The sequence below is a fragment of the Bison bison genome, unplaced genomic scaffold (assembly GCF_000754665.1).
Source record: "Bison bison bison isolate TAMUID 2011002044 unplaced genomic scaffold, Bison_UMD1.0 scf7180017864533, whole genome shotgun sequence".
NCBI lineage: Eukaryota > Metazoa > Chordata > Mammalia > Artiodactyla > Bovidae > Bison > Bison bison.
In genome coordinates, this window is record NW_011495082.1 from 4910972 (window position 1) to 4923244 (window position 12273).

Below are 12273 nucleotides of genomic sequence, written 5' to 3' on the forward strand. Positions count from 1 at the left end.
ACTTTCTGCCATAAGGGTGGTGTCATCTGCATATCTGAGGTTATTGATATTTCTCCCGGCAATCTTGATTCCAGCTTGTGCTTCTTCCAGCCTAGCGTTTCTCATGATGTATTCTGCATATAAGTTAAATAAGCAGGGTGACAATATACAGCCTTGACGTACTCCTTTTCCTATTTGGAACCAGTCTGTTGTTCCATGCCCAGTTCTAACTGTTGCTTCCTGACTTGCATACAAATTTCTCAAGAGGCAGGTCAGGTGGTCTGGTATTCCCATCTCTTTCAGAATTTTCCACAGTTTATTGTGATCCACACAGTCAAAGGCTTTGGCATAGTCAGTAAAGCAGAAATAGATGTTTTTTCTGGAACTCTCTTGCCTTTTTGATGATCCAGCAGATGTTGGCAATTTGATCTCTGGTTCCTCTTCCTTTTCTAAAACCAGCTTGAGCATCTGGAAGTTCACGGTTCACATACAGTGAAGCCTGGCTTGGAGACTTTTGAGCATTACTTTACTAGCGTGTGAGATGAGTGCAATTGTGTGGTAGTTTGAGCATTCTTTGGCATTGACTTGCTTTGGGATTGGAATGAAAACTGACCTTTTCCAGTCCTATGGCCACTACTGAGTTTTCCAAATTTGCTGCATATTGAGGTGCAGCGCTTTCACAGCATCATCTTTCAGGATTTGAAATAGCTCAAGTGGAATCCCATCGCCTCCACTAGCTTTGTTCATAGTGATGCTTCCTAAGGCCCACTTGACTTCACATTCCAGGATGTCTGGCTCTAGGTGAGTGATCACAGCATCGTGATCATCTGGATCGTGAAGCTCTTTTTTGTACAGTTCTTCTGTGTATTCTTGCCACCTCTTCTTAGTATCTTCTGCTTCTGTTAGGTCCATACCCTTTCTGTCCTTTATTGAGCCCATCTTTGCATGAAGTAGTTTCCTGCGCTATACAGTAAATCCTTGTTGTTTATTTTATATATGGTGTATGTATCTGTTTTCCCATACTCCTAATTTATTCTTACGCCCTTTCCCCTTGGGTAACCATAAGTGTTCTGTGTCTGTGAGTCTATTTCTGGCTTGTTTTTCTTCCCAGCTCCACACAGCTTGTGGAATCTTAGTTCCTTGACCAGGGATTGAATCTGGGTCCGTGGTAGTAAAAGCCTGATTCTTAACCACTGGACCACCAGGGAGTTCCCTGTTTCTATTTTATAAATAAGTTTATTTGTTTTATTTTTTAGATTCCACATATGAGTGATAACATACGATATTTATCTTTCTCTGACCTGCTTCACTTAGTATGATAATCTCTAGGTCTATCCATGTTGCAAGTGGCAGTATTTCCTTCTTTTTTATGGCTAATATTCCATTGTCTGTGTATGTACAACATCACCTGAAGCAGTGGGCCTGGTGTAACAGTGGAACGTCCTGTTGAAAACTCAGCCAAAGTACCAGCTCAGGGACAACATCTTGAAGGGTTGCGTGCTGTCCTCCAGGATCGAGTATGTGTACCCAGTGGCTGATAATTATTTCTGTGTCTCCAGGGATTAGACACATAAGCATAGGAAGCAAGAGGTAGTAGTAGGACTGAATCTCCATCACCTCCTGCTCCCATGTTTTAGGCTCCACTGGATTAGAAGTTCTGGTTGCACCTGGAGATAGAATATGTCCATCAGGAAACAGATTACAGGCCGTTTCTGAACAACTATATGGTCATTTTGGACTTCTTCTGCTAGTGGATGAACAGGCAAATCTTGTCTCCCATGAGGCAGTAGGGCTGTTGATGCTCAGTGAAACTCATCGGGTTTACTGGAACAACAACTGGTGTTTCCATGCTCCTTGATAACTGACTGTTGCCTGTTAGCAGACAAATTTCAAGTCTGTTTTCTTCAGCTCTGATGTTAGCACCAAAATAGCTGTATTTAATGTTGATCAGAGGTGCTTAAGATTGATATGAAAAATTTTTAAATGACATTATATATTAAGATTTATAGTTTGAGCTTTGTTAGGTTTTAGTTCTTTTTTTTAATGAGTTATGTATTTGATACTATAAAAATAGAATTGGGAGAACAAGAATATGAAGATAAGATATTCCAATATCCTACTCCATGTAATTGCTAAACATTATCTTAAAAGTGAAGTGAAGTGGAGTTGCTCAGTCATGTCCGACTCTTTGCGACCCCATGGACTGTAGCCTACCAGGCTTCTCCGTCCCTGGGATTCTCCAGGCAGGAATACTGGAGTGGGTTGCCATTTCCTTCCCCAGGAGATCTTCCCAACCCAGGGATCGAACCTGGGTCTCCCGTATTGCAGGCAGACGCTTTACCATCTGAGCCACCATGGAAGTAAAAAAATGCACACACGTGTATGTAAACACACATATATGTATTTATGTCAGAAATAGCAAAAATATATTAATCATAGTATCAGTGCCCTCCTGTACCTGACTGTTGTCTCTCCACCAGGAATTTGTCAAGGTTCTCACTGGATACTTTGTATCACCTCCAAATGATTTCACCAAATACTCTTGATTATTTCTTATGTTTATGCCTAAAAAGTTCTCCCTGATGTCATGTTCCACTCTCTACCCATAACTTCAGTGCTGAACTCATCATAAAATCATGAGTTTGTTTTCCTCTTTAGACTTACCTACAAAAAGGATTGTGCTTTAAAAAAAAAAAAACAAAAAACAAACTAGCACAGTGCCAGACCTGAGAGGTTTCAATGAATGAATTACGTGGTATAGGTAATTATTGCTGTTTTGCGTTTATTTATCCTTTTAAAGTAATGAACCGAGAAACCAATGATTGTAAATACTTTTTAGCAATCAGAGATACATCTGGAAGAATATAGAGGCCTCCTTACAGATGTAGAAAGTTATAGAACAAAGTTTATGGTGAAAGAATTTCATGAACGCATTTGTAATTTTATCACTGATTTGAATTGGTGTATACTTACAAAGAGTTTATGTTCAATTTCAGATTGCAGAGGAGGGATCCACCATTTCATGTGTAGTGGAGCGGACCAGAGGAGCCCTGGATTATGTGCATGTTTTTTACACTATCTCACAGATCGAATCTGATGGTGTTAATTACCTTGTTGATGATTTTGCTAATGCTAGCGGAAGTATCACGTTCCTTCCTTGGCAGAGATCAGAGGTAAACCCTACCTTCTTTCTTTCTTTGAAAACCTCTTGGGAAGCTTCTCCTTATCCATTTGTTGTGTAATTTATTTTTAGCGTCCTGCTTTTTAAGCAATTTAGAATATTTAGGTGATTAGGTATATCTCATGATCTAAAATATTTTGTATTTATTTCTGCAAAAGAAACATTAAGAATGTTGAATAATGTGTGTTATAGTTTTGTCACTGTTTAGTCGCCAAGTTGAGTCTGACTTGTGATTCCGTGGACTGTAGCCCACACACTCCTCTGTCCAAAGGATTTCGCAGGCAAGAATACTGGAGTGGGTTTCCTCCATTTCCTTCTCCAGGGGATCTTCCTGACCCAGGATCAAACCTGCCTCTCCTGCATTGGCACTCTTTACCACTGAGCCACCAGTTATAGTTTTACCTATTGTTTAATCTACACATAATAAAAATGGTATAGCATGAAGGTTTATCATTACATGTTTTTTGTTATTACCAACACAGTGAGAAACTGCAAAATTCTTAATACTTAAAATTCAATACTATTAAGAATTCTGTCAGTCAGCCAAGAGGAATTCTTTTGACTGTAATCTCATTTTATTTTTAAATTTGGAAAAATAGGCAATTTTTCTTTGTTTTGAAAGTAAAAGATCACCAGTTTTACCAAAAACTTGCTGTGAACCAGAGTCTGATTTCTGAATATATACTTCAGAAATAAGTGACACTTCTTATAAGTGAAATCAAAGTGAGACCTTCTCCTGTATCAAAAATTTTCTCACATTCTTTTAGTCTTGTATGTTGGAATATTTGTATCAGCATAATTTTTCACTAGAAATATAGATAGCTTATAGGTCATCAGTGATAAATAGCATAAATATTTAAGACTTGTAAATGTAATCTTTGAAGAAATTTTTAAGGGACTTAGGCGTTGACTGGATGAAAAAGATAAAATTAGGGCAAACTTGAAATATTCTTAAGATTTAAAGAGTTAAAGCTCAAGAAGAATGGCCAAATATCTATACTTTGGGGAAAGAAGGAAAAATGTTAAAAGTTCCCCAAAAGCAGTCTGAGGAGAGAGCAATGATAAATATTTTTAAATGAGGACTATGAGGACACTAGTAAGTTTTCATGGGGCTGAAATAATTCAATTTAAAGGACTATTATTGGATTTTTTTTTCATTTCTCTCCTGGATTTGAAATACTCAAATCAAATAATAGCAGTATCTGGTGATTTTTTAATGTTCCTCCTTGGAAAACAGAGTTGATCCTTACATTTTTCTACTGGAAAATTTACCAACTATGAAATAAAGGTGTAACTGGGAACCACTGTTTTATAAACTGGGTTCACATGTATTTTGAAAGAGATAAGAGTTAATAAATAAGATTTTGGTTAGGTAAATAGTCATATATGCTGCTGTCAAGATTTATTTAAAGTAATTTCTTCAATCATTTTGAAAGTTCTTTGAAAAGTAAATTGACCTTTACAGCAGCAGTAATAGCACTGAGTAAAGGTGTCGGTTTTTAGCCCCATGCCTGCTGAATCTACAGCAGCCTCTCAGTATTACCATGCCAGAGACTGGATCCTGGGGTGTCTGCTGATGCTCTATGACTGTGCTTTCCAGCACAGACAGCAATAGTTTTGCTGTTGCTTTCTAGGTATCTGAGGGAGTGTGTTTAATTAAATATACTTAAATTGCATCCAGAAATCTAGCTGCCAGAGAGTCTAAAAGTGTGTGTTTGTGTTTGCTGCAATGCAAGAACTTGAAATGTGTTTTTCAAGTGTTTTTAAATCGTCTATTAGTTATGAAATCAATTTAGTGAGTTATGATCAAGATTTAAAAAATAGAAAGTAGAGGGTATAGCATAATAAAGGGAAACACTGTTTTATATACTGAGTCACTGTATGAAATACATTTGTAGCTTGATATGGTCTTCCGTTTGGGAAACTCTTCATTTCACTAAAATGAGCAGTTACTTTGGTATCACTTTCAACACTTGAAAAACTATTAATTGCTTCATTGTTAATGGACAGCTTGATGTTTTGGTGTTGCTTTTCATAGTAACATTTTTCAGCTTGCCTTCTGGGGGGTGAGATGTGTTAAATCTTAAGTCTACTTTTTATTTTCTCTAGCTCAAGAACAATGACAATATTTGAGTAGAAGTGTCAATTTTATGCTTCTCCTCTGAGCACATTGGCCATTCCATATATTACTTTATTAATTAAAATTCTGATCAAAATGAACATCGAAACCAAATTCAGATTCTATCTTGGGCCTAGTGATAGAAAAACTACATTAGAAAAAAGGCTCTCCAAATGATTTTAGGCCCAATGACTAGTGTTTGAATCTTGCATTTGGAGTTACAGTCTGTTTTTGGACGGTTGTCACCTTCCTTTCTCTAAGAAACCAGGAAATCATAGGTCATTCCTTCCTGTCCCTCACTCCCTTTGCTGAGTCTTTAAGATCTGGGTCTTTTGTCCCCAGAACAAATCTCAAGTCCGTCTCTTTTTCTCATCTCCTCTGTCCCTGCACTAGTTTAGAACCTCAGTATTTCTGGTCCGTCACCTCCTAGCTCAGCCCTTTGCACCCTTTCTGGCTCTGTCCGCTCTCTTTACGTTCTGCCTTGGTACTGATTCTAAAATGCAGTTCTCATTCTGTCTGTCTCCTGCTTATGATTCTTCAGTTTTGCTTTACTCTCCATGGAATGAAGTTCATTTTCTAATGATACCCTGATAGGTCCCTATAATCTTGACCTCTGTTTATCCATCCAGTCTTCCCTCCCACTCCAGCCTTAGTGTCTCATTGTAGTTCCCCAGATATCTTATTCTTTCATGCTCTTGTTTCTTTTACTTGCCCTTCCCCATAATTACTTAACAACTACAACCAATCCATTAAGACTTGCTTCAAACCTGTCTAATGTAAAACCTTTACTAGATAGAGGCTTCCCTGGTGGCTCAGGAAATGCAATGCAGGAGACACGGGGAGAGCTGATTGTTTTGTTCTTAGTTTATTTTGTATATAACTCTATGACATTTTTACATTGCATTTTAAATGTTTTTCCACAAGTCTCTCTCCTACAGAAAACTCTAAGTCTCAGAACTAGAAATTGCCCATTGTAGATGTCAACGTGCTTGTTCAGTTAGTAGAAGAGAGAGGAATCATTTTTTCACTTTTAATTTTGACTTACCTTTTGCATAGCATGGCTGAATTATTGCTATTTCTTTTCCAAATGTGTTTTGGGCAGTTTGTGTATGCCAGACTTCTAGGGTCTACTGTAAATCTATTTTCTAGCATGCTACCTGTAGGTATGTCAGACTTTCCTTAGGCAGTATCGAGACATGTTGCCCTTTTCTACAATCCTACCACATCCTAACAGATAATGTGCAGTTCCTTGAGTAGTAATTCTATACCCTGAGGTTGGTAATACTGCTGTCTTTGGTACAAAGAATATATGATATGGGTGTGTCACTATATCACATACGCTATGATACTAATATGTAACTAGGATATTTTTATACAGAAAATATTACTGTTCAGTACCCATTATTGATTAAAGAGTTAATTTCTCAGATCTTTCTCTCTCTCTCTGTGTTTTAATGTTTAAGTTTTTGTAGAAACCTCTCATGTGAGAAAGTAACGTCAGTTGGCTGCTTTATTTTCTTCTGGTTGAGTGGTAAATAATTTCTACTTGCATCATTGCTTAGTGCCTCTGGATTTTGTATTTAAAGGTCCTGAATATTTATGTCCTTGATGATGATATTCCCGAGCTTAATGAGTATTTCCGTGTGACCTTGGTTTCTGCGATTCCCGGAGATGGGAAAATAGGTTCGACTCCCACCAGTGGTGCAAGCATAGACCCTGAAAAGGAAACAACAGATATCACCATCAAAGCGAGTGATCATCCATATGGTAACCAAGCCCTTGTGCAAGAACAATCTTCCCTTCTCTGGGTATACTTGCTCTTGTTAAGAGTTTAAGGGACTTTTGCAAATGATTGAAGTAGACCTTCTTTGGGTCTCTAACCTAAGCTTTTGAACTTCTAAGCTGCCATTTTGAGGGATGGTGTGTATAAAATACAAGAACCAATTTCTAAAGTTTAAAAATATATTTTATAAAGTATATGCAGGATAATTTTAAGTGAAAATCAAAATATTTTTATTCATGACTATCAAAAGTTTTAGTTTTAAAAAGTATCCTACTGTGATATGTTAACACCTGATTGAAGTACTTTGTAATTTATGTTTTATTAGGCTTCAAGAAGTAGAGTTATCACTGTCTGTTTGTATTAATTTCTTTTGGTCTTATGCTGAAAAGTGATCATTTTCTTAGTTCGGTAACAGATGTCTTATAATAAGTTGAGACTGTTTTCTGCACTGAAAAGTAGTATTTCTTTTGTAGGAAAGCATTCAGTAAAAAATCTGTGTAGAAAACGTGGGAAGTTCTTCAACTCATTTTCATACTTAAATTTTCAAAAAAATGAATTGCAAGTCCTTTGGGGTGCCATTAATTTTGTTTTGCTATATGTTTAAGGATGAATTCTAGAGACAAATATGAATAAATGTGCGATAATATATATTATAAAACTCCATCACTGTTCTTTTTATTGACATTTCCTTTTAAAAAAGTTTTCTTTGGATAGAGACAAGGAAAATTGTCATTTTAGTTTTTAATATCCTGAAAGCTTCCTACCATATTCTGTGTCAAAAGCATGTTAATCAAATCGTCACTGAGGTCTTTTCTAAAGGAGAGCCCTCTGAATTTTCTCCTGGTGGTCAAAATAATTGTGTAAGATCGTTTCAAGTGCGTATGGAATTCTTCCACAGATAACTGGGGCAAATATGCCCTGCTTCTCTTTGTATCTGCCAGGCTTGCTACAGTTCTCCACTGGGCCGCCTCCGCAGCCTGAGGACACAATGACCCTGCCTGCCAGCGGTGTTCCCCACGTCACCGTGCGGGAGGAAGATGGAGAAGTTAGGTTGCTGGTCGTCCGTGCACAAGGGCTCCTGGGGAGGGTTATGGCAGAATACAGAACAGTGTCACTGACAGCATTCAGTCCTGAAGACTACCAGGTAAATCCCTTAATCCTTTTGAAGCAGTACATACACTTGTAGAACAGACACAGTCCCCTTCGAGGATTGCAAGGGGCTTGGCACTGTACGCGCAACTTATTAAACAAGGAAAAGATCATTGATGGTTTGAGATTTATGTGAAGCCTTTAAATTTATGTGAATTTAAAGTATTTCTGTCCCCCAAGTCTGACACTTAAATAGCTATCCTATTGATTTCTCTTGTCCCTTTTATCTGTTGTAGTCTTCATTGTATTATTTAGTCTTCTAGGTTTTAATCATATGTATTTAAAAATTATGTTTTGTACACATTTAAAATCCCCTTGTCTGTGTCTGTCGAACACAGCCAAAATTGTAAAGAAATTATATGTCTATGTCATTTCAATTTTAATTTTTTTCTCCAAATGAGAACCTGGGTGGTACTGGCAAAAAAAAGAAAACCGGTTTGGAAACTGGGTTTAAACTGAGCTTCTAAATGTGTGCCCTTCGCGGAGACTCAGTGTTTCCTGACCTCAGTTTCCTTCTTGGTAAGAGAGAGAAATTTTCTGTTGGGCAGGTCACCCTGAGGATTGATGGCAGTTTTAAGTGTCATGTACTGTATGTGGCATATGTATAGTAACCCTGAATAATGTTATGTAGTCTTATTATCACCACCTCTCATATTAAGTGAATGCTCATAATTTCTTCTTGGCTATACTTCTCAGGCAGTATTTTATATCCTTCAACATTTGTTTTCCCAAAGAGTCTTTTTCTTTAAATTTAATATTAATTATCTTGATTTTCCTTTTATTCCTAATACGATCTGTACAAGGGTGTAGTATTCAGTAATTTGTGCATACTTTTCCTCCCAAATTCCAGAAAACTTGGCTAAGAGAATTCAATTAATTTCAGGTGTATTGCAGTTGGGAGAATTTTCTGATTTGTTTTATTGGGCAAGTTATATCTCTCTTGCCCTGACATTTATTTCATCTTTAGCTAGTTTGGTATGAAATACCTTCCATGGGGCGTCTCAACTCAGCTTGGTACTGTCTTCTCTGCATTCTCTTAAAGCAATACTTTAGTCTTATACTGATGTTCTTTTAAAAGTTATTTTTTTAAATTTATTGAGGTATAGTTGACAAATAAAATTATATATATTTAAGATTTACAATGTGATATTTTGATATACATATACTGTGTGAAATAATTACCACAGTCAAGCTAATTCACATATCCATCACCTCACATAGATAATGTTTTCTTTCCCTTCCTTCCTTCCCTCCTTTCTCACTTTCTTTCAGAAAGTTTAAGATCTACCTTCTTAGCAGATTTCAGGTGCACAGTATAGTACTGCTCCAGAACTTATTCACCTTGCATTACTGAAACTTTGGAAGTATCCTTTGGTAGACATCTCCTTATTTTCCCCTTCCCCCAGTTCCTGGCAAGCACTATTCTAGGCTGATCTCTGCGTCTGTGAGTTTGACTATTTTAGATTACATGTATTAGTGAGATCATGAAGTATTTGTCTTTCTGTGTCTGGCTTATTTTACCTAGCATAATGTTCTCTAGGTTCATCTCTGTTGTTGTGTATGGCGGAATTTACTTCTTTTTCTTGTCTGTGCCACTTGGCATGTGGGATCTTAGTTCCCCAACCAGAGAGGAACCCACGCCCCATTCCTGGAAGGTGGATTCTTAATCACTGGACCACCAGGGAAGACCCCTTCTTTTCTTAAGGCTGAATAATATTCTGTTCTTTCTGTCTGTCTGTTAGTGTATTTATCTATCTATATAATTTTCCTTTTTTATCTGCTGACAGACATTTAGGTTGTATATCTTGGCTGCTGTGAATAATGCTTCAGTGAACATGGAAATATAGCTGTCTCCTCAAAATAGTAAATTTATATCCTTTAGTGAATTTATATCCAGTGAATATATATCCTGGACATATATCCAGGAGTGTAATTGCTGGATCATATGACAGTTCTATTTTTAGTTTTTTGAGAAATCTCCATACTGTTTTCCACTGTGGTTGTACCAATTTGCATTCCCACCAGTAGCATATGAAGAGTCCCTTTTCTCCACATCCTGGACAACATGTGTTATTTGTGCTGTGTTTGATGTTAGCCATTCTGACGGGTGTGAGGTGATATCTCATTGTGGTTTTGATTTGCAGTTCCCTGATGATTGGCGATGTTGAGCATCTTTTCATGTGCTTGCCCATCTACAGTCCTCTTTAGAAAAAACATCTGTTCAGTTCTTTAGCCCATTTTTTAATTGAATTGATTTTTTTAATGTTGAGTTGTCTGAATTGTATATATATGTTGGATATTAATCTGTTATTTGTCATATTATTTGGAAAAAATTTCTCTTATTTGATAGGTTGTATTTTCATTCTGTGGATAATTTTCTTTGCTGTGCAAAAGCTTGGAAGTTTTATTAGTTTTGACTTGTTTACTTTTGCTTTCATTGGTTTTTGTGCCAGTACCATCCTGTTTTGATTACTGTAGCTTTCTAGTATAGTCTGAAGTCAGGGAGTGTGATTTCTTCGGCTCTATCCTTCTCAAGATTGTTTTGGCTATTTGAGGTCTTTTGTATTTCAGACAAATTCTGAAATTATTTGTTGAACAAAAGGGGTGAGAGTAGGCATGCTTGTCTTGTTTCTTATCTTAGAGGAAATGCTTTCTGCTTTCCTCCATTGAGTATGCTGTTAGTTGTGGATTTGACATATATGGCCATCTTCAATCTCCAATTGGATTATCATTTTCTTTAATAACTAAAACAAAATGAAAAAATATGTTTGTGTCCTCCATGACTGTCAGAAAGTTAATACCTTTGGAGACCTTTCTGAGAATTTTCAGGCTATGAGCTGCTGAATGAATGTTGTGTTAGCAGGCGTGAAAACAATATGAATCTTGTACATTTCCATTAGAACTCCTGGATGATCAGGTCCCTTGTCAATTAGCAGTGATATTTTGAAAGGGATTTTTTTTTTCCTGAGAAGTAGCTCTCCACAGTAGGCTTAAATATTTAGTAAACTATGTTGTTAACAGATGTGCTGTCATCCCGGCTTTAGCATTCCATTTATAGAGCACAGGTTCTTGCCTGGAGAATCCCAGGGACGGGGGAGCCTGGTGGGCTGCCGTCTATGGGGTCACACAGAGTCAGACACAACTGAAGTGACTTAGCAGCAGCAGCATAGTAGATTTAGCATCATTCTTAAGAGCCCTCGGATTTTTGGAATGGTAAATGGGCATTTGCTTCAACTTAAAGTTACCAGCTGCATTAGCCCTTAATAAGAAAGTTAGTCTGTCTTTTGAAGCTTTAAATCTTGCCATTGACTTCTTTCTAGTTCTGAAGGTCCTTGATGGTGTTTTCTTCCAGTATAAGGTTGTTGGATTTACATTGAAAGACTCTGTAGTTTAGCCACCTTCATTATCTCAGCTAGAGCTCCTGGATAACTTGCTGCAGCTTCTGCATCAGCACTTGCAGTTTCACCTTGTAGGTCTGAGTTGTGGAGTTGGCGTCTTTCTGTCAACCTTATGAACTAACCTCTGATAGCTTCAGACCTTTTTTCTGCAGCTTTCTCACCTCTCTCAGCCTTATGGAATTGAAGAGAGTTAGGGCCTTTTGTGGATTATGGTTTGGTTTAAGAGAATGTTGTGACTCGCTTGATCTGTCTAGACCACTAAAACTTTCTCCATATCATCAATAGACTTTTGTTTTCTTATCATTTATGTGTTCACTGGAGTAGCACTTTTAATTTCCTTCAAGAACTTTTCCTTTGCATTTAAAACTTAGCTAACTATCTGGCTTAAGGGGTATGGGTTTTGGCCTATCTCAGCTTTTGACATGCCTTTCTCATTAAGTTTAATAATCATCTCTCAGATCAGATCAGATCAGATCAGTCGCTCAGTCGTGTCTGACTCTTTGCGACCCCATGAATTGCAGCACGCCAGGCCTCCCTGTCCATCACCAACTCCTGGAGTTCACTGAGACTCACATCCATCAAGTCAGTGATGCCATCCAGCCATCTCATCCTCTGTCATTCCCTTTTCCTCCTATCCCCAACAAGCTTAGAATATGGTATAACC

General features: G+C 37.4%; 1 protein-coding gene across 1 annotated transcript in view; it reads left to right on the forward strand.

The window, feature by feature from the left end:
- Positions 1 to 12273, forward strand: part of GPR98 (G protein-coupled receptor 98) — a 543192-nt gene that overhangs the window by 83910 nt on the left and 447009 nt on the right. The window contains exons 22-24 of the mRNA XM_010831922.1: positions 2976 to 3152; positions 6866 to 7046; positions 8004 to 8206. Coding sequence (XP_010830224.1) covers positions 2976 to 3152; positions 6866 to 7046; positions 8004 to 8206 — 561 coding nt within the window. The remainder of the gene's footprint in view (positions 1 to 2975; positions 3153 to 6865; positions 7047 to 8003; positions 8207 to 12273) is intronic.